This window comes from Saccostrea cucullata, unplaced genomic scaffold, assembly GCF_032062105.1.
Source record: "Saccostrea cucullata isolate Sc308-1 unplaced genomic scaffold, CSIRO_AGI_Scuc_v1 ctg109, whole genome shotgun sequence".
Lineage (NCBI taxonomy): Eukaryota > Metazoa > Mollusca > Bivalvia > Ostreida > Ostreidae > Saccostrea > Saccostrea cuccullata.
Genome location: NW_026931028.1, coordinates 339797 through 359885, shown reverse-complemented (window position 1 = coordinate 359885; position 20089 = coordinate 339797). Strand labels below are relative to the sequence as shown.

The following is a 20089-nucleotide window of genomic DNA, read 5'->3' as shown; positions in this document are numbered from 1 at the left end:
CAATTTTTAAATGGATTTTTGGACTTGAATATATTGTTTGTTGTTTCCATATATTTCGTTGTAGAGACATATATCGTATAATAAATACAGACAGAAAAAATATTTTTGTACATCCATGCAGATTGTGTGAATTTTACATATCTTTGCTATTTATTGGAAATGTCTTAATTTTCTTTTCCAACCCCTTACACATGTTACAATATCCCCACTTAAAAGAACTTTTGCTTAATTATCTTTAGTTTTCGCTAAAGATTCGTTGTTTAATTGAAAATACAGGTAAACTTCGGTATCTCGACATCGGATATGTCGACAACCTGGGATATGTCGACGTCCGTCCGCGGTCCAGGCATTATTTACTATATAAATGATTTGCAAAAACTCTGATATGTCGACCTCGGTAATGTCGACTACCCCGCTTATCTCGACGTATTTCACAGTCCCAAGAGCAAAATTTACCTGGTATATGTCGACATCGGGGCAATTTTCTACTCTACTTAACCAAATTGTTTGTCAGCTGGTCGCTCGTCACGCACGGACGACTCCGTGTATCTCGACGTCGTCAGAAATTCACACCTTTCACACCTATGTTTTGACTACATACTGCCCGTTCGTAGAGGAAACCCAAGCCCCCTCGGCGTCTCTAATACGTTAATTGTTTAATGTATAGCTTGGGTAATATCATTGATAAATCTTCGATTCTGCGTAAATATAGAGCCGTTATTTATATCGAATTAAACATTTTATAAAAAACTAAATAACAAGGAACAATATACACAATGAATTCAATTTAACTTATAAATTGGGGTAAAAATGAATTTTACAGGAATCAATCAAATCTACGACACGCACGACTATTGCATCAGTCGTAATATGGATGCATATGTAACATCATGAAGTTTGTTAAATGCGCAATTCCAATTTAATTTTGGTTTGAAAATGAAATGAATATTAATTATGAATGATTATGAAATAAAAAAGAAGTGAAGTGAAATAATTTTAAAAAAATATACGCATTAATTTTTTTCCGTATGTCGGAAGTCGACTTTGTACCGTTCCGGTTTGGAGTTTATAGAGCGCATTTCGTTTCCTGTTCTGACAGAGCTAGTGGCACGCGGACTGAATGCTGGATGGAAAACGGTTTTTAGTAAAATGAGAATATTTCGATAAAAAGAAAGCATTTCATAAATGACATTTGTGAATACATGTAACTTCTTAGATTTTCTAATAAATATAGAGGGATAGCTGAAACAAACGAGCTACAGTCTAATTGAAGACATGTAGGTACCTGTAGTTATACGTCTGTTCAGTTTAAGTCTATGGTTTTGCTATGCAGTAAAATTAAGGACATCGAGTCTCAACTCTGATATCTCGACACCTCGGATATCTCGACATTTTCTGACTGTCCCGTCGATGTCGAGATAACGAAGTTTACCTGTATGGATATCTGTACTCTAAATAATGGGATTTTCTTGCTCTGATAACTTTGAATGACTATAGATATATCGAACGGTAATCAAGCTCAAATTGTATTGAAACAGTTCTAAGATATCAGAGGTGGAATCAGGTAACATGAGAAGTATAAAGCAATCCCTGTTCACGCTTCACACTTACTGTAAGCTCCTTGTGGTGGAAAAAAGTGAACAGTACGGGATGAAAATGTTGGCTTTACAATCTGCATGAAAAATCAGTCAACATTTTAACGATAGATTGTATTTGCTAACAAGGGCATTGTCTTCTCTTTAAAAATGTAAAACATTGTTATACCAAACTATAATCATTGCTATGAAGCAAATTAATGGTTAAAAATACCTTCACTCTAACCTAAGTTATATTGTGTTCTGTTAGAACTCCGAAACCACAAATACTCTAGGGTATATATATGCAGATTTCAGTCGAACAAAAACTCACATTCGCATCAGTTGAAATTCAATTTCTGATTATTTTGTCATAAACTTTGATCTCGCAAAACCTAATATCCTTGGTGAAAAATTAAACCACATCCTTGAAAGGTATCGTTTATCAAAGAAAATGATTTTTTTTTCCAATTTTGAGATAATGTGCGTAGTTTCGAGATTGGGAACATAATGATGAATTCCAATAATGCTGGTTTTAAATTGGTATTCTAAACTACAGACAGATAAACGGAAACCGCAATAAATCTTGGTTTCTAGATCGCACTTTATTGAGACAGATAAAAAAAAGTAGGAATATTTCTTGTTAATTTGTGGAAAAGTAATAACTGTATGATATTTAAAATAACCTGTAGACAACAACGAGTTGAAATATTAATAACTTTATCGGATTAACATTGTCATTTGATGCATTGGTTAATGGTGTTGATGTATTTTATCAGTTTATATAATCTTTCACTCGGTCTAATCTCATCACGGAAACCATACCAAGTAAAATGGAATAAGTCTGTGGTATTGTTTATTTGATTTGTTTTATCATTGAGGGTATTTTTGTCACGGCGTCAAATGACCTCTGTTGAAGGGCACAGCCTTTACCTTGACATAGTTTTATGTCTGGTAAAAAAATTCTCTTTTTTCAAACAATTAAATTGCGTTTCAATGAAAAAAAAAATCACAAATTGAATTTCCTCCTTAGACTCGTAACACATTCTGTTGTATAAAGGCTTCGAGACTTGTCATTTTCTACAAATGTTTTGTTGACAAATTCTAAGCAATTAGTATATGAACAATTGATTTATTTTAAAGATGCTTTTTCAAATTTCAAATTTCCAACTCTAAAAGTAGAATAGATTCCTGATAAATTTATAAAAAAGTTGCAAATATTTAAATAAAAATCCAATTTTTCAAAATAAGAAACTATGTACTTTTGTTTAACTGAATTTTCTCGGGTTTTGATAAGGAATTTTACTTTTAAAGTCAATTTATTTCTGACAGGGGAAAAGTGACAATAATTAGTTTTAAACTAAGAATTTATAAATGTTTAAAGATATAAAGGAACTAATAAGAGAAATCAACATTGAATGCGCACGTACGTTCTACAAGAATGAATAATTCGTACTTTCAGTGCAAAAGTTGTGAAACATCACCAGAAATTTTGAAATACATTCTATTTTTGAATTATTCTTTTCATTTACAACATACATCCTCATCGTGAGTTTTTAGAGGTGTTTGTTTGTACTAGTACTGCTAATTATTTGTATTGTTTAATTTGTCTTTTGACCATGATTTATGTTCAAAATCATATTTCATATACTATATGTATTTCTTAACTGCATACAATATCATTGCTAATATTTTGTGTTTTCCGACTGTTAAAACTCCCCATATCTTTTCAATCCTTCTGAATGACATTTTCATTTGCTCAAAGAAACACATTAGTGTGAGCCATACTCATTTATCTTTGGCAGATCACGAAAAAAGCTCGGTTGAAGAAACAACGCTAGTCGTTGTCTTCCACGCCAAGTATTTCTTCACAAAATGTCGAAAATAAATAACAGAAATGAGAAAAACATTGGAAAGCTCCGTGGAATTTATATGTCATATTGTGGACATAACCAGGAAACAGGCAAAACATGGAGCTATTTCTCCGTAATGATAAATTGGAGCACATCCTTCGGTGCATTTGGTGTTATAAGATAGATGATTTCTCTTGAATAATTTTTGCCAATATAAATGCAAATGGTCGGGCAATTCAGGCTCTTACCTCAGTCGATCAATACAATGCTATTTGCAAACAAATTCTTTTGAATTTCAACAACAGAAGTGCAATTTTAGAGAACAGATCTATAAGTCCTTTTGATTTTCCTCAGCCTTTTGAATGTTTAATTATAAACGCGTTTGAATTAGAATCGAACCCGGTCCGTTCTGCAATTTTAACATGTTTTGACGTTTAAAGTCTGTAATACAACCAAATAGTCGCCAGTAGTTTGTATTTTGTTTTACCACTAAAATGTATTGATAATTGTCTTTACTTTAATCAGTAATATTAATTTGAAATAAAACTTATTTTGTGATGTAATTTGTGATACATTTACATTGATATTTATAGGGCAAAAGGGGGTCTGAAGCTTTCTTATGTCTTCGTTTCTATCCATTTTCATGAAAAATATGAAATGATTTAAAGGGTTCTTCACGTTTATTCAACAGAATTTGAATTTATTTAGTGTGAATGTGATCTGTCCCCACTGTTATGTTATATATAAACACAAGAATAAACATTTTGTATATATGTATCTTCACCTTCTTGTTAAATATGATTTTAACTTAAGTATCCCATGCATTGCTTTGTTCAGAATTAAGAATATTCGATGACAGTGATAAGGATGTTAATATTAAAAAACACAAACCACTCGTAGGAATTCCAATAACATTCAAATCTTTAAAAAGTTAGCTAAAATCAAAAGCATCAAAACGCAATACCTTTTAACTCTTTTCTTTTTGAAATTTTAGTAAAATCTTTTTCAATAAAAATGGAATTCCTAATTTTGCATTCCTTGTCATTGGTCACTTACAATTATTTCGTTCAAAAATTAAAAGTGAACAGAATTTCACATTGACGGTATCTATATATGTGTAGATTTCGAGCAGGCATTCCAATGATCTGTTGGAATTCCTAATAGTAAAATTGACTTGTTATTAAGAGACCTGTTTGTTTTTCTATTTATATGAACCAAAATTTATTCTAAAACTTCTACATGAAAAGAACAATATTCTTGCTGTGTCCTTCAATTCATAATTTAGATGTGTCTAGAAAGTTTTATCAATTAACAATATTCAGTTTCATTCCTTATCCCACAGTACTCAAAATACATGATACCACAGAGTATGTCACACCTTTCATATTGGGATGTTATATTAAAGAGAGAGATAAATGTCAAACTAAAGTACACGTGATGACTGCAATTTTTCTATCGCCAACGATCTCTCTTTTTTTTTTGTAGCAATATGCAGTATCACATACATATAGAATTTCTGTCTTCTGGCGAAACCGTGTTCTGGGTACAAATGTTATCTAAAACTAATTGGAAAGAGACGGTAGATAAATAAGATGTAACAACAATCTCTTTTAAAGTCTGTATTTTCAAATTCTATGATACAATAATATTGTTTGCAAATATAATCTTTTGTTAAATGGAATATAGTCTTACAATTTTTTTCCCTAAAAATTGTAAGGCAAATTGTAAGGCCATTATTTTTCACAATGAATTGCCTCCGGATGTGACTGGTCAGTGTTGGATGCTTACCCTTCCATGGCTCTTAATCCTACCTCTGTTTTCAGGGGTTCATGTTGGTCTTTACTATATTTTAGCATTTAAAAGGATTTTTAAAGATGATCCCTGCCCATTATCTTAACATTTAAAACTTTTTATGAAAAAACCCATTTATCATAAATGAGGTATATTGAGTACATTAAATAACTTAATTTTACTTCTTTACTTCTAATCATTCTAATGTATTAATATATATTGATAAAGTATTTTATTTTTAGGTAAAGAAGATTGAAGGGGAAAAATAACAAATGATATAATTTTGATAATCTCGAATTTATATCCAGATAATTCAGTGAATAATCAGCAGATTGGTATCTATGCCATGGAAAGTAATCTGTAATAAGGCGCATTAGCATCCTCAGCATATTTCTATAAGAACCTAATTAAATATTACATGTATATAAAATTGTTATTAAAAGTCGTTAAGCAGGATATATTTGAGACACTGTGTACACCTACTTCTTATATAGAAAAGAAATCGCGTAAGGAGGTAATTGTCTTTCTAATGATAATTATAATTCTTCTTTTGTAAGACTCCTTCATGTTATAAAAATGATAGAAATATTACACAGTTTACTGCATGCATGTAGATATAATTACAGGAATACTCGTATACTCGTAAGAAATCACGTGACCATGGTATCCATAGTAACAACAGGTGTTTTAATAAGGTACTAAGTAATATAGGTTGATGTGGTTCTTTTGCAATATCGATAGAACGGACAGGGAGAGGTAATAATTATGTTGTATAGAGTATTCATAGAGTAAATACTACATTGTATAATAAAGGATCGGCAGTCAACTTTCTACTCCTGAATATTTCAGCAATAATAATTATATTTTTACCATTTAATAACGTTTTATTCGATTTTCCTCCCATTGTTTTTGTTGTTGGTTTATTTGTAAGTAAGATGATTAACACAATGGTTATGATACATGTATATGAGTTTTAAAATTTTATGTGAATCGTTCAAGAGGACCACTTAAATGATCAGAACTAAATTGTATCCTATCCCATTGACAAAAATTATTGTCCATAAAATATGGTCAAAAAAAGTTTTATTAGTAGAATAATATCCTAAACTGCAATAAATATCTTACAAATTGACATTAGGTAGCTCAATAATTATAACTAAATTGTATCCTATCCCATTGACAAAAATTATTGTCCATAAAATATGGTCAAAAAAAGTTTTATTAGTAGAATAATATCCTAAACTGCAATAAATATCTTACAAATTGACATTAGGTAGCTCACGATTGTGGGTTCAAACGCCTGTCTTAGAATAGAATTCTTTTCCACAATTATTATTTAACATATACACATATTTCTAAAATAAATGTGTATGATTTCATATTTTTTCTACTTCATTTTGTTGCAGAAAGTAAAAATAAATGTATACTGATTTATTAACACTTAATTAGCTTCGATCTTAAGCATAATTGTTTGAGGGGACAAGTTTCTTCCGGAACAATGTTTCTGGAAAACCCATAATCTTAAATACGGTGTCGCTATGCACTTTAAGCAATAGTTGTCCGTCTTTGCTAAACATCATTCCGGGAATTTTCCAAGTTATCAACTACAACCTTTAAAAAGTACAACATTACTATTCTCTTTACTACAATAAAGTGATCTTTCACGATGCCGATTTGATTTTCTTAATACCTGTATTGAACATTTGACATTTAATCAGTCTATTCATACAAGATAAGAAAAATTATGAGATTAACGTCAATTTCTTGTTTCCGGTGTTTTGTTTTAATTATCCGACAATTACTGGATCAAATTGACATAATAAAGAGCGGTGAAAGTGCTACATTATTGATTGCAGAATCTGATGCGAGTGTTTATTTTGTAATTACAGCAATAAAGATTAGGAGATTTCTTAAGGGCATATGCAAAAAAGCTCCTATTTATATTTCCCTGTAACTACAAGTCTTTGATATAGTTGGTGGCGTGTCATTTGGATGTATTCATCTTGTGATGTCAGAAAGTTAGTGTTCTTTCAACTTATTTCTCTTTTCTGATTCAGCTTATCATGGGTACCTTAAAGATAAAAACGCAAACAAAATGTGATTTTAATTAGAAGATCGTGATTTTCTAGATCCAAAAAAATGTGGCATATTCATGTTGCACTTAAACACACAATGTTAACTAGTCAAAACTTCAAATTCTTATTTCTTACCACAAAGATTTGATTGAAATTTAAACAAAATGGATCCTTTAATCCAAAAAAAAATATTGAAATATATTTATATACAAAATTTAAAAACAGACATTTAATGCAGCCATTAATATCCATGAATTATAAAACCATTAAGCAACATCTTTTTCTATTAAGGATGATAATTGTTTAATGTTGTGTTTTAAATCTTGAATTAAATTGTTGAAAGTTCATGCAAAATTTATGAGGCGGAAAATGTGGCTGTTTGAAAAAACAAACTGTAAGGTTAAAAAGTCATCCTTTCGGATGAGACCGTATAACCCAAAGTTCCGTGACGCATTAGATGATGACACAAAAAGATCCCTCTCTGCTCAATGGCCCTGAGTACCGACTATATAGGTCTAAAATTCGCATCCATCCACTGGCAAATGGAAGGGTCTCAATAAGAGTGAAAAATGCATGTTCGAAAGGGACATTGAAAAAACAAACAAACAAACAAAACTATTCTATAAAGCATAAATTCATAGTGGAAAAAATAACCCTTAATGTTTTAACAGCCCTGACTAAAATACATGCAGTATCTGTCATGATATAAATATTTTTTTATTTTAGCATTTTTCCCTTTTTCATTCGCTCTAGTGATTTTTTTTAATGATTTAGAATCCCCCTTTTAAAATAAAAGCTTTATTTTAAACTATAGTTTCGGTCTTTCTTACATTAAAATAACACGTGTCTTCTTACATTGAAATAACACGTGTCTTCATACATTGGAATAACACGTGTCTACTTACATCATGAGTTTTAAAAGTCAACGGTATATTATAACCTCTACCATCTGGCATTTTAGTCAATAAACGTATTTACAGTTTTATTTATCTTCTAGTGGTCATAGCAATATATATTAGTGCAACTACATTCACGTTTTGCCACCATATTAACAAATAAGCATATAAATAAGCATATATGCGGGTATTAACCAATTTGGGAGACATGTTTTTAAACCCACGCTTTTACAAAGAGTATTAATATAATATAATTTTCTTCAAATGACAAGTTCCCGCAATTTCAGCATACATTCCATATACATCCTTAAAAGTATAAAAATTACTGTTTTAAATTTTATACCTTACAATGTTGCTCTAAAAATTTTAATACAATTAGACAAACTTGATAAAAAAATTATCAATTTTTTATTTACTTTCAGCATTCCAACTGAGGTAAGAATATTAAGTGCCATGGAGACAATATGTTTCGCCGCCATCTTACTTATGTTTACATCGCCTCAAACGGAATCTCTCTCCATCAAAAGACGCTCACCGAGGAGTTCCGATGATCTTACGGCCGCCTTAGCTGTCCTACGTCGCCATAAAAGACAGACATCCGACATAGGCTATCTACGCAACTATTTACTAGATAATCAAGACAGAATTCCAGAGTCTTATTTAAACGTGTTAAATGACAACTATGGCCTTAATTTAGAGAAGTACTACCCCGAACAGCCTATTTCAGAGAATGTTTTAGACAGAGAGATGCTTCAAGATGCATATAAGAGCACACTGAAGGATGTTAGACCATTTGTTACCGATGAAGTAGATGAAAGAAATTTCAAAGGATCTCGAACCGTCCCCTCGCGAGCTGAGCTGGCGGAGATATTTGGAGATTTCAATAAGAAAGTCCCAGAAAGAACTCACAAGCGACAGATATACACGAACCGTCCCACTTCTGAGTACAAAACACGCGAAACTGGTTTAGGACACTCACCAAAAAGTTATAAGCAGAAAGTATCGCAGTCAGATTTGAAAGAAATGTTTGAAAAGAGTTCAGAAAAAGACAACAGTGATGAAAAATCAGCAGAAAAAGAGCGAACCCCGGTCAGCACAGAAGAACTGAAAAATGTTTTTGGAGATGAGAGTAAAGATAAAGACGATCAGTCGAAAGCTGTAGTTTCTTCTGAAAAGCCCTCGCCAGTACCAGCAAAAGACAGCAAAGCCGAAAGGAGTGTACCGACAGAGGGCGAACGGTTTCAAGAACTCACACACTATGAAAACATGGCCAATGTGAAGGAGAAAAAGAAGAAACGAGTGGAAAAACGTGATTACGATTCTGAGATTGAATTATCCCAAACTGTTCTCGATTTAACAAGAACTGTTGCAGCACTGCGAGACGAAGTGACACGTCTTAAAGTTGCAGAAGCTTTAGAAGATAAGGAAAATGATCTCCTGGCATCTGCCCTTAAACAGGCAACACTTGGTCAGTTACAGGGCACGGAGGGGAACTTGAAGAAGGAGTATCTAGACATTCAAAACGCGATAAGAGTAGAAGAGCAGTTACAAGCGGTTAGAACACCTCAGGATGAAGAAATGGAGGAACCAGACATGGAAGGGGAAGAAGAGATTGTAGCAGAAAATATTCCCTTTGTTGATAAAAGACAAGGAAATTTGGCAGGAATGGTGGCAAACGATGATGCAAATAACGATCAGTGGTACGAGAATCCGGTGGATGAAAATGTTGGAGGAGATGAAGATGGTAAGGATTGAAGTTGTTTCCTCATTCTTATAGCTAATACCTATTTTTTATCCTTTAATATGATATAATTCAGAGAGGGTGGGACTGAGAAAGAGAGGGGTAAGAGATAGTTAACAAGTTGGGACCACCCGTGCAAATGAAATATAACAGCCCGTTTGGGATATAACATCCCAGATGGAATATAAATTTTCAGTGCAAAAAATGAAAAATTGTTTTTGGTTTTCAATATCCGCATCAAGATACTTATAAAGGAATAACTTTTGGTTGACAAGTTTTTCTGTATTCCCGTTGATTGAATGGTCCCTCAGAAGTTACTTAACTATAGGTTTATAGTAAAACTTGCCCAAAAAACTTTTCCTTTTAAAAATATTTATTTCCGAAATAAAAATTTTCATTTTATATTCCATCTGAGAAATTATATTCCATACAGGCTATATTATATACATGTGCCATTAGGGCGAGTGGTCCCAACCTGTTTAATGTTTCACTTACTGATTTAAAATGCCCCCCTCCAACTTATTATTGAGATGAAAAATAAGTTAAAGATAAATTACATAGGCAGGTTCGTCCTGATTTCAGACGCAGACAAAACATTGAGAGAGTTTGCAGCAAAAGCTCTCATTTACAAACAACAACTCAAAAAGAGTGAGTAAATTTTGCACAAAAAGCACTTTCAAACCTAAAATTGGGACTCATTCACAAGCATAGATCTTATCTTACTATCAATTTTTACAACTTGAATGACAATATTTTTTATAAGAAAAAACAAAGGTATGTTTATAAAGGATGATCCACTGCACATCAATTTGAATTAAAAAATCACCTGAACCACGGCTATATTTTGCAGATGAAAATGAAAAAGCCATTGAAGAACTTGTGTCCAACCTGAGCCCAGAAGAAAGACGAGAACTGGCGGAAGGATATCTTAATCAGGGTCCCTTTGATGTACCATCTAATGAAAGTAAGTAGTCCACATGTAGACCAATCCCATGAAAAAACGAAAAGCTCTTAACAGACATTTCATGAAGATCGGAATTTTCTGTGAATTTCTATTTAGTTACAGTTGATTATTTTCCATGATGAGACATTTTGTAATATTATGTCATACCGGTATATTGAAGGCTTTACGTTTAGTATATTGTAAAATACTCGAAAACTAAAATTAAAAAAAGATTCTTATGAAGTATGTGTTCACTATCAAGCACAATATATGAATAGGAAAGGAAGAGGCACTACATCAAACTTCGAAATATTCTGTAATACCCTATAAAGAGTAAGTCTTATCTCTCGCGCTGAGTCAAATATATATATCAAAAAATAGAGTGATTTCATTTAACAACAATGAGCAACATGAATTACTAATTTAAAAATTAATATTATCTGTAGGACAGTTAACATGTTTAAGTGAATCGAACAGCCATTCTCTTAACTTAACGACAAACGAGTCCATTTGCAATCCTATTAACGAAACAATAAACTTAATAGGAACGTCTGTCTGTTTTCATATTCGTCATAATTGTACAGTGACCCCAAATAATCAATATTTTCAAGTACAGTTAAGGCTTTTGGGCATTGATTTCATCGTAATACTAATACATTAATTCCCCATTGTAAAAATAAAATAACCTATGAACATAAAAAACCAAAACAAGCAATAACACCTCTCAATACGTAATTTAGGAGATTATCTAAATGGTCTGACCAAACAATACCATAGATTTTTTTTTAATTGGATTCTATGCAAAAAAGAAAAACACGATTTTAATTTTTGTAAAAAGAAAAGCAATGGCAATATACTACTGAAATTTGCAACGCAGAAAATAGTATGAAAAAGTAAATCAGATATATTGTGCTTGATCTCAAGAAGTTCTACAAACAACACAAATATGTGAACAAAGCACAAAAATTAGACCCTCGGAAACCCCAGAGCTGGATTAGGTCAGGTGCCTAGGAGTCAAATCTTCTTTTGACCGGTCCCAACCGCCTTGAGCCATAAGTATTTAACAGGTAGACAGAACACCCCTTAGTCAAATTTTAAGCTTTAAAACAAAGACTTTATCATTGCTACAAAACTATGAAAAAATCTCAGCAAAAATGCGACCCAGTTATAGCTTTTATTTCATAACAAGGTCGATGAACATGTCACGACCATAGAATTTACAAAATGCTTTACAAACTATATTGTTGAAATCTTTGTATCATCAACTTATCTGCAGTAGCTTGTCTCGGTTTAGAAAATGGTTTTCCTCAGAGCATGCTCTTGAATATAAAATAAGTTGTGAGACATAAACCCCTTATGCAGGTAACAGCTTAATCTTTCAACATTAATTTGGAAAGTCGGGAAATCTAAAGCAATCTTTCTTTTTAAATATAGTATAAAGGTAAGCTGGTCCTTTTAGTCTATATATATTGTCAGGTAACATTTTAAAATGAAGCATTTTTGACAGAGTCCCGATGGTGTTAATCTAAGGTCACAACAAGTGTTTTCCTTATCTCTTTTGTAGAAGTTTAAAAATAAATTTTGCTTTTAATAAGAGAAAAATATAAAAAGGTCGACTAGTACCATAGCACAATTAGTGCCAATGGAGTTGCAGCAGTTTGTTGGAAAACGTATTCTCTGAAGACTATATAAATGCTGTCAATGAACTTCAGTGCTTTTTAGGTCACCTAACACCAGAACTTGAGTACTTGTGTGTAGCGTCAGAGTGATTTTAAACAAGTAATATTTTGTTCCACAATCACAAAATGTTAAAATTCCCATTTTCATTTTTTTTATTGTAGAAGCTGTTATAAACGATAAAAAATATTTAGATTTTGATTTGCCACGAAGAATGTAGCAAGAAAAAAATCGCAGACGGTAGAAAAGTCGTAATTTTCGATATTAAGGATTTTTTTGTGATTTTATACTTTCAAAAAGTTTTTGAAGATTTAACAACCCACATATTTTTAAGTAATGAACAGAATTCAGATATATTATGTGTTGCTTTTCTTATATTATAGGGTCGTTTTATTGACCTTTTGGAAATAAAATCGATCATTTGATGGAATTTTGACATATATTTTATTCCAATTCCAATTCCAAGGCCATTCATTTTATAGTAAATTTTACTAAGAATACTGTATTCCATTAATCTGATCAATACATGGCTGACGACGGACATGACCGGTAGACAGGGGATAATTACTAGGCATTTGATTCCTTTGGAATTATGCAGTTCCGTTCCTATACCATGTTAATTGATTTGTATTGCTAGTAGTTTTTCTTTTAAATTCAATCAATGTTTGTTATCTTAAAAATTTGTATTTGTATTTTGTATTTGTATTTGTATTGTAAACATGGGATATGTTCTGTCAACATTAATAAAATTCAGAAGAACGTTAACTTTTCATTGTACAAAAATATAGAAATATCATTATTTATACACCAAAAGTACTAGTAATCTTTCAAATTATGACTGTTGCATTCACTTTATCGCAATGCTTATCTCTGAAATCGTGTAGGAAACGTTAAGACTGGTTATGACGAATGGGATGATATTATAAAAGAGGAACTTTCTGATATATGAATATATTATATAACCTATAGTTGAAAATAGCCGGTGTTAATTGTTTAAAAAATCATTGATATACCTTAAATGTCAAAGTGAAGCTAACAGCAAGTACTTCCTTCTTCTCCTGCAGACGATTTTAAATATTAAAAGCTGTTAATACTTAATATCATACATATATCTAATAAAAAATTATTCATTTCCAAATATGGTATTTAAATGCTGGTTGTAATATTTACAGATAATTGTCCTGGTGTTAATTATCTGACTTCCCAGTGTTCTGTTGCCAAAATGGCTGGTCTGAAAATAGACGAAGATGCAAACAATCTGTGCAATAGACACGAAATCTGTTACACATGCGTAAGTATAGTTTTAGAAAATGTTGAAGAAAAAAGAAACTTAATCCAATAAACTTCTTGTTATTAATTATTATCTCATTTATTTTCATTTTTAGGGACAAACTTTATCCTTCAGTCAATCAACATGTGACGCTGGTTTCCGTGGTGACGTCATAGAAATGTGTGGAAAGGACACAGAATGTATTGAAAATGGCGCTAAATTTCTATGGTTTTTAAAATCAGAACATACCTATAATTATGGTTACTTGAACAAATGTGACTCTGGTTGTGTGAAAGATTTCATTAAAGGACTATAAATTTTATTTTCCAAAAAAATCATTGGTTTTATAGACTAATTACAATTAAAAATACAGTAACTCTTTTGCAAATAAGATAGTCGTTCGCATTTTGGAGTGATTTTCAGAAAGTTTTATTATAACATTTGTGTCAGTGAAAGCATCTTTTGTTTTAAATTTTTTCTCACTTTTTATGGACATTGTTTTTTATTTATTAATATAATTTAGGAGTTAAGCAATATTTATACTTACTGTACAAGCTGGATTCTAAAGGAAGAATATCCTAGTTACAAATAGTGGAAATTAAACATACATGTATATACCTCGTAAACCATGTATAATGTCACAGAACTTAACTTTATGTTTGTTTATATAACAGTGTAATGTAAGTACATAAAGACGATACATGGTGGTTTAGATATTTCAAATTTATCTATTTTTTGTGGAAAACTACTTTTGAACGACAGGCCTAAGGGATGAGATTTAAAAGTGGTACTGAAATCAATAGATCCAGGTCTTTGATAGCGACATACATGAACACAATCAAATACTATTTTGCTGGTTGTAATAAACTGAGTGTGCAAGAGTTTTGCAGAAAAATCTTAAGTTTCTATGTTTTGAAAAATGCATTATTCTAACCAATAGAATTTTGAGATTTTGTCAATAAAGGAGCTTTAAGAATATAACTTGTGTTTAATTTCTTCAATACAGAGAGGAAAACACAGATATATTAAAATTCACGCATAGTAAATTATATTTTTACAAATAAAAAAAAATTGGAAGACAACAGAAAAAATTACGCTTCTGGTATAAAATGTTAAATATAACAAACAGTAATATCATACACATAAGATCAAATAAACAATATAAATAAAGAACAGAGCAAACGCAGACCTCTGAAAACACCAGATGTTGGATCAGGTGCTATAGTGGGGAAAGCATCCCCTGTCACCGGTCACGACCACTTGGTCCCTTGTACCGTTCTAGTTAATGAAGAAATATGTAGAAATCTAAGTTTGAAAATAAAGACCTAACAATTTAAACGAAAAACGTTGGTCTTCAAAAGACATTACAACAGATTGGTGTGTAAACAAGACACTAAAGCAAACGGTTAACTTTCAGAGTTCCATACTAAGAGGCCTCAAGAAGAAAACTGTGTGTTTTATTACACATAAACCTCTACAAACGTATTTGTCGAATTGAAGCTGAAAGCAAATGACTCTCACTTGAATTGATTCATAAGGAAACAAAATTATTCTGCCTCATTAAAAAGGCTAATTAAGCAACCAATGAGAACCTGTGTGAATTCCTGTTGTTTGTTGGAAGACATAGATGTTGTCGATCAGAAATCTGCTAAATGTCTACTGTAGAATATCCGAGTATACGTTGCTCAATATCCTCACTAAAATATTGACAGTAGTGGATGAGATACTTCAGTAGCACTGTGCAACAACATAATTTGAAAATTGTAAGTGTAAATCAGATCTGGATACTTAAAATTCCAAGTCTATTAGAAAATTTGTTCAAAATCAGAAAATTTTACCAAATTCAAATAGCATATAAAAACTTGACTTTTCAACTTTACGTATATACAATGATTCACCACGATAAGTTAAGGTCAGTGTATTTGATACAAGTACAATGAAGCGCATTGAAGTAGTAAAATTTTCCCGTTCTTGTCTATAAAACGTTCCCCACTCTTCGCGACAAGCGACATAAGTTTCACCGAAATGGAGATTTTTAAAGTTATAAGAAGGAGTTAGAGTGCCCCCACTTCTGTAAAACACGTAATTGCAACGAATTTGTACATAATTATGAATTTATCATGTTTGTTGGCGTTACAATACAATGAAGTGGTAAAATTTTCCGTTTCGATGGAGCGTTTTGAGCTATCTTCAGAAGTTGATTGTCATATGATGACACCCCCCATTTCTTTAGAAAGGAAAAAACTCGGACGAGTGGTTCATTAGAATAACTGTGGAACAGGTATTCCATAAATATAATAGCCAACCAAATTGACGGTCTACATAAACACCGAGTTCGACCGATACATGTGTTATGGTAACTCCAATAAACATGATAAATTCATAATTATATACAAATTCCTCACAGAAGCGAGAGAACTCTCTAATTATCTCTCTTATGACTTTAAAAATCTCCATTTCGGTGTAATCGTGTTGCTTGTCACGAAGAGTTGGTGTCCTTAAACATTACGACGAATATTTCTTTTACGTTTCTACAGAAATGGGCGTGAAATTATATTATAATTGACGTTCAAAACATGACTCAGAACGTTTCATCCAAACGGAAAATTTTACCACTTCAATGCGCTTCATTGTAAGACAACGTATCGGTCGAACACGTGCTTACTCGGTGTTTATGTAGACCGTCAATTTGATTGGCTATTATATTTATGGAATACCATTACAAGTATTCTAATGAATCAATTCTCCGAGTTTTTCCTTTCTAAAGAAATGGGTGTGTCATTACATGACAATCAACGTTCTAAAGATAACTCAAAACGTTCCATCCAAACGGAAAATTTTACCACTTCAATGCGCTTCATTGTATCATGGATAATAAATTATTATTTTTCAATAAAAATGGATCTCGTAATTTACCAACCTTGTCATTGGTAATTTGCAAAATTATTTTGTTTAAAAAATGTTGATTGTACACACAAGTACTCTGAAGTTGATATTAAAAAGACGCTTGAGTTTCTGATTGACAATATCTATGTGGTTTTGGAGACCAGGTCTTCCAACAACCTATTGGAATTCCCGGGGGTACCATCTGGGACACCATATTAGCAGACCTATTTCTGTATTCTTATGAGACAGAATTTGTCAAAATTTTATACGTGAACAGAAGAAAACAACACTTGCTGTGGCATTCAACTGTGCCGTGTTCGTGATCAATTAATAGGGCTCTCATAGGATGTGCCCAATCAACAGGGGATGCTTACTCCTCCTAGGAACCTGGTCTCACCTCTGGAATTTCCAGAAATCTGTGTTTTATACCTTCTTCACATATTATTAAAGGTTTTTTAGGGGAATCGAGCAATGCTCGTTATTTTAACCTATTGCATTAGTTAAAAGATCTTTCTGATTCCACAAAGGTACTTAAAGCTGATATCAAAAAGATGCTGGAGTTCTTCATTAACAATATCTATGTTGCCTGTTGGGGCCAGTTCTTCTAATAAGCTGGTGATACATGTAATTGCACTAGTTCTTGGAGACCAATGCTGTGGTTTTCAATGCAATACTTCTATATATATATATATATATATATATATATATATATATATATATATATATATATATATATATATATATATATATATATAAGCACTAAAATGACCAACAACACGAACAATAAAAATTGTCAAATTTTCGGGACGCCCTGTCCCTTCCTCAGGACAAAGAAAAAAGTTAAAAAGTCATAAAAACAAAGGAAAAAGAGAAACACAAAGAACTAGCACTACTACTAAACTATATAGATATTTATATAATTACATGTTGAATTGGAAATATTAAGAACATATAAAGATATATATGTAAATGCGTCCGGTCTATATATATTTACATAATTGAACGATATATTGTTATTATCCAAAATGGCGTAACTTTACTTAATAAAGAATAATCAAAGAAAAAAAAATATAGCAGAGATATTTAAACATATGAATTATGATCCATTATAAATTTTGAAATATTTAAGGATTTATTACCGGGAAAAAAAATTAACAAAAGCGTAAACAATAAATAGTTTTGTGATAATTGAACGCATTAATTATGCTAATCAATTACGATAATCAGTAAATCGCACAGTGTTTCATTCTCTCAAAATGGCATAACTTTACTTAATAAAGAATAATCAAAGAAAAATAATATAGCAGGGATATTTAAACATATGAATTATGATCCATTATAAATTTAAGGATTTATTACCGGGAAAAAATTTTTTTTAACAAAAGCTTAAACAATAGATATTTTTGTGGGTTGTCCGAGAGTTTGTGACGCAAATTAACAGTAGAGTTAACACTAAATTGAGAGAATAATCAATCATCAGGAATTGGGTCTAGTTTACGTTCATTCTGGTGAAGTCATTCAGTTTGTTAATGCCATTAGGGCGGAATGACTTCAATCTGTGCATCCAGAACTTCTCTTTGCTTTTTCTCTGAGCATCTGTCCAATGGTCAATCACCACTACTGTCATGTCCTCCCATTTGTGACCCTCAAGGTTGAAATGTTCCCCATTCATTGAGTTTTTTGGTCCTAATGGTCGAGCGGTGGTTATTAACTCTCCTGCGGAGATCTCCTGTTTCACCAATATACTGTTTGGAGCAAACTTTGCAACTGATGAGATAAATGCAGTTGTCATCTGACAGGACAAATTCCCTAGTATTTTGTAGCTGCGGCCTGTAACAGGGCTGCTAAAACTGTCTGTGTCAGTGCTGTGCTTACAAAGAAGACATCTTCTGTCAGAGCAATGTATATATATATATATGTATATATATATATATATATATATATATATATATATATATATATATATATATATATATATATATATATATACCCAAATCACCTGCATAAGAGTCCCTCAGTAGATTTGATATGCAAGAGCATGTTCTACGTAAAAACATTTCTAAAACCCGGCAATTTATTGACAAACAAGTTGCTGGAATATATGGAAATAACGAACACTATTCAAGATCAGAAGTCCAATAAACAATATAAGATAAGAGAAGAGCAAACAAGGACCTCCACAACATCAGAGGTGGGCCACCGTGTGCTCCTTGTCATGATCGGGAAATAACGGAAAAATCCGTCGTCAGTTCAGTGTGTAAATAATGGACTACCAATTAGCATGAAAAACGTCAATCAGCATATTGAGGAGTAAAGACAGGGGTTTGGTTGAACATTTACTGGAACCCGCTATGTATCTTCGTAAGGATTTTTTTTAAAGTTTCGGAATGCAATATAGATACGATAATTCAAATGGACTTTGGTTATTTGGGATATTAAAAATATTCAAAACTGACGTATAATTTGGAATTTCTTCCTTAGAAAGGTAACTATGAGTACATGTATAAGTTGGATAACCACTTGTAGAATTAAGTTCAAGTTCTTCTAAAATACAAATTATAATGAGCCTTACAAACGAAAATGATGTCACTTATTTTTGTCAGCAGGGACCAGTACGTACTGATCATGAACAAGAATACCATAAAGTCATAATTTCCGTAAGCTCTAAGGTCGATTAAATGACACTGTCAGCAAATACAATCTATCAAGTCAAATGCTGACTGACGGTTTTCTTTCCCAATGTTCATAACTTACACACCGAATTGTCGACGGATTTTGCCGTTAATTCCTAATTATGACAATTTATACACGGTTGTTGTGACCAGTCGCAGGGGATGCTCTCTCATCCATACCACCCGATCCAAACTCTTATGTTTTAGAGGTCCGTGTTTGCTCTACTCCTAATTTGTATTGTTTGAATGGCCTTTAGAGCTTGGATACGGTTTGTTTTCTCCATATATTTCATTAACGAAGTGTACTATTTTACGGTTATATTTTTAAGAAAAGATAAATTAATTTATTCATGTGTCATCTCGATATAACCCAGTGAGTTCAAAATAAAAGACACAACAGCTTCCGTCACATATGAGGAGTGCTAGATTAGACCTTTTTTCAATTAAATACATTTTAAAAGTAAAGGCCCGTCACACCGACTTGCGTTCACACCGAGTCATTACGGCGTTGTTAAATTTTTAAAATCGCAGTGGAATCGCAGGAAAATTGCACAAATTTCTGTAAAATTTTCACAATGTGAAGATGTCATGGCGTTCCTACGGCGACGGTCGCGATTCTACGGCGATCTCACGGCGTTCTACTGCGTTCCCACGGAGATCTCTCGGCGATTGACTGCGCTTCCGCAGTTTTCACGGCGCGTTAACAGTTTT

General features: G+C 32.2%; 1 protein-coding gene across 1 annotated transcript; it reads left to right on the top strand.

Annotated features, from left to right (window-relative positions):
- The first annotated feature begins 3471 nt into the window (after positions 1-3471).
- Positions 3472-14801, top strand: LOC134231080 (uncharacterized). Its single transcript, XM_062712981.1, has 6 exons — positions 3472-3560; positions 8612-9933; positions 10513-10578; positions 10781-10894; positions 13723-13841; positions 13936-14801. Exons 1-6 carry the CDS (start codon positions 3472-3474, stop codon positions 14134-14136), a joined length of 1911 nt encoding a protein of 636 aa, XP_062568965.1. The 3' UTR covers positions 14137-14801.
- The last annotated feature ends 5288 nt before the right edge of the window (positions 14802-20089 follow it).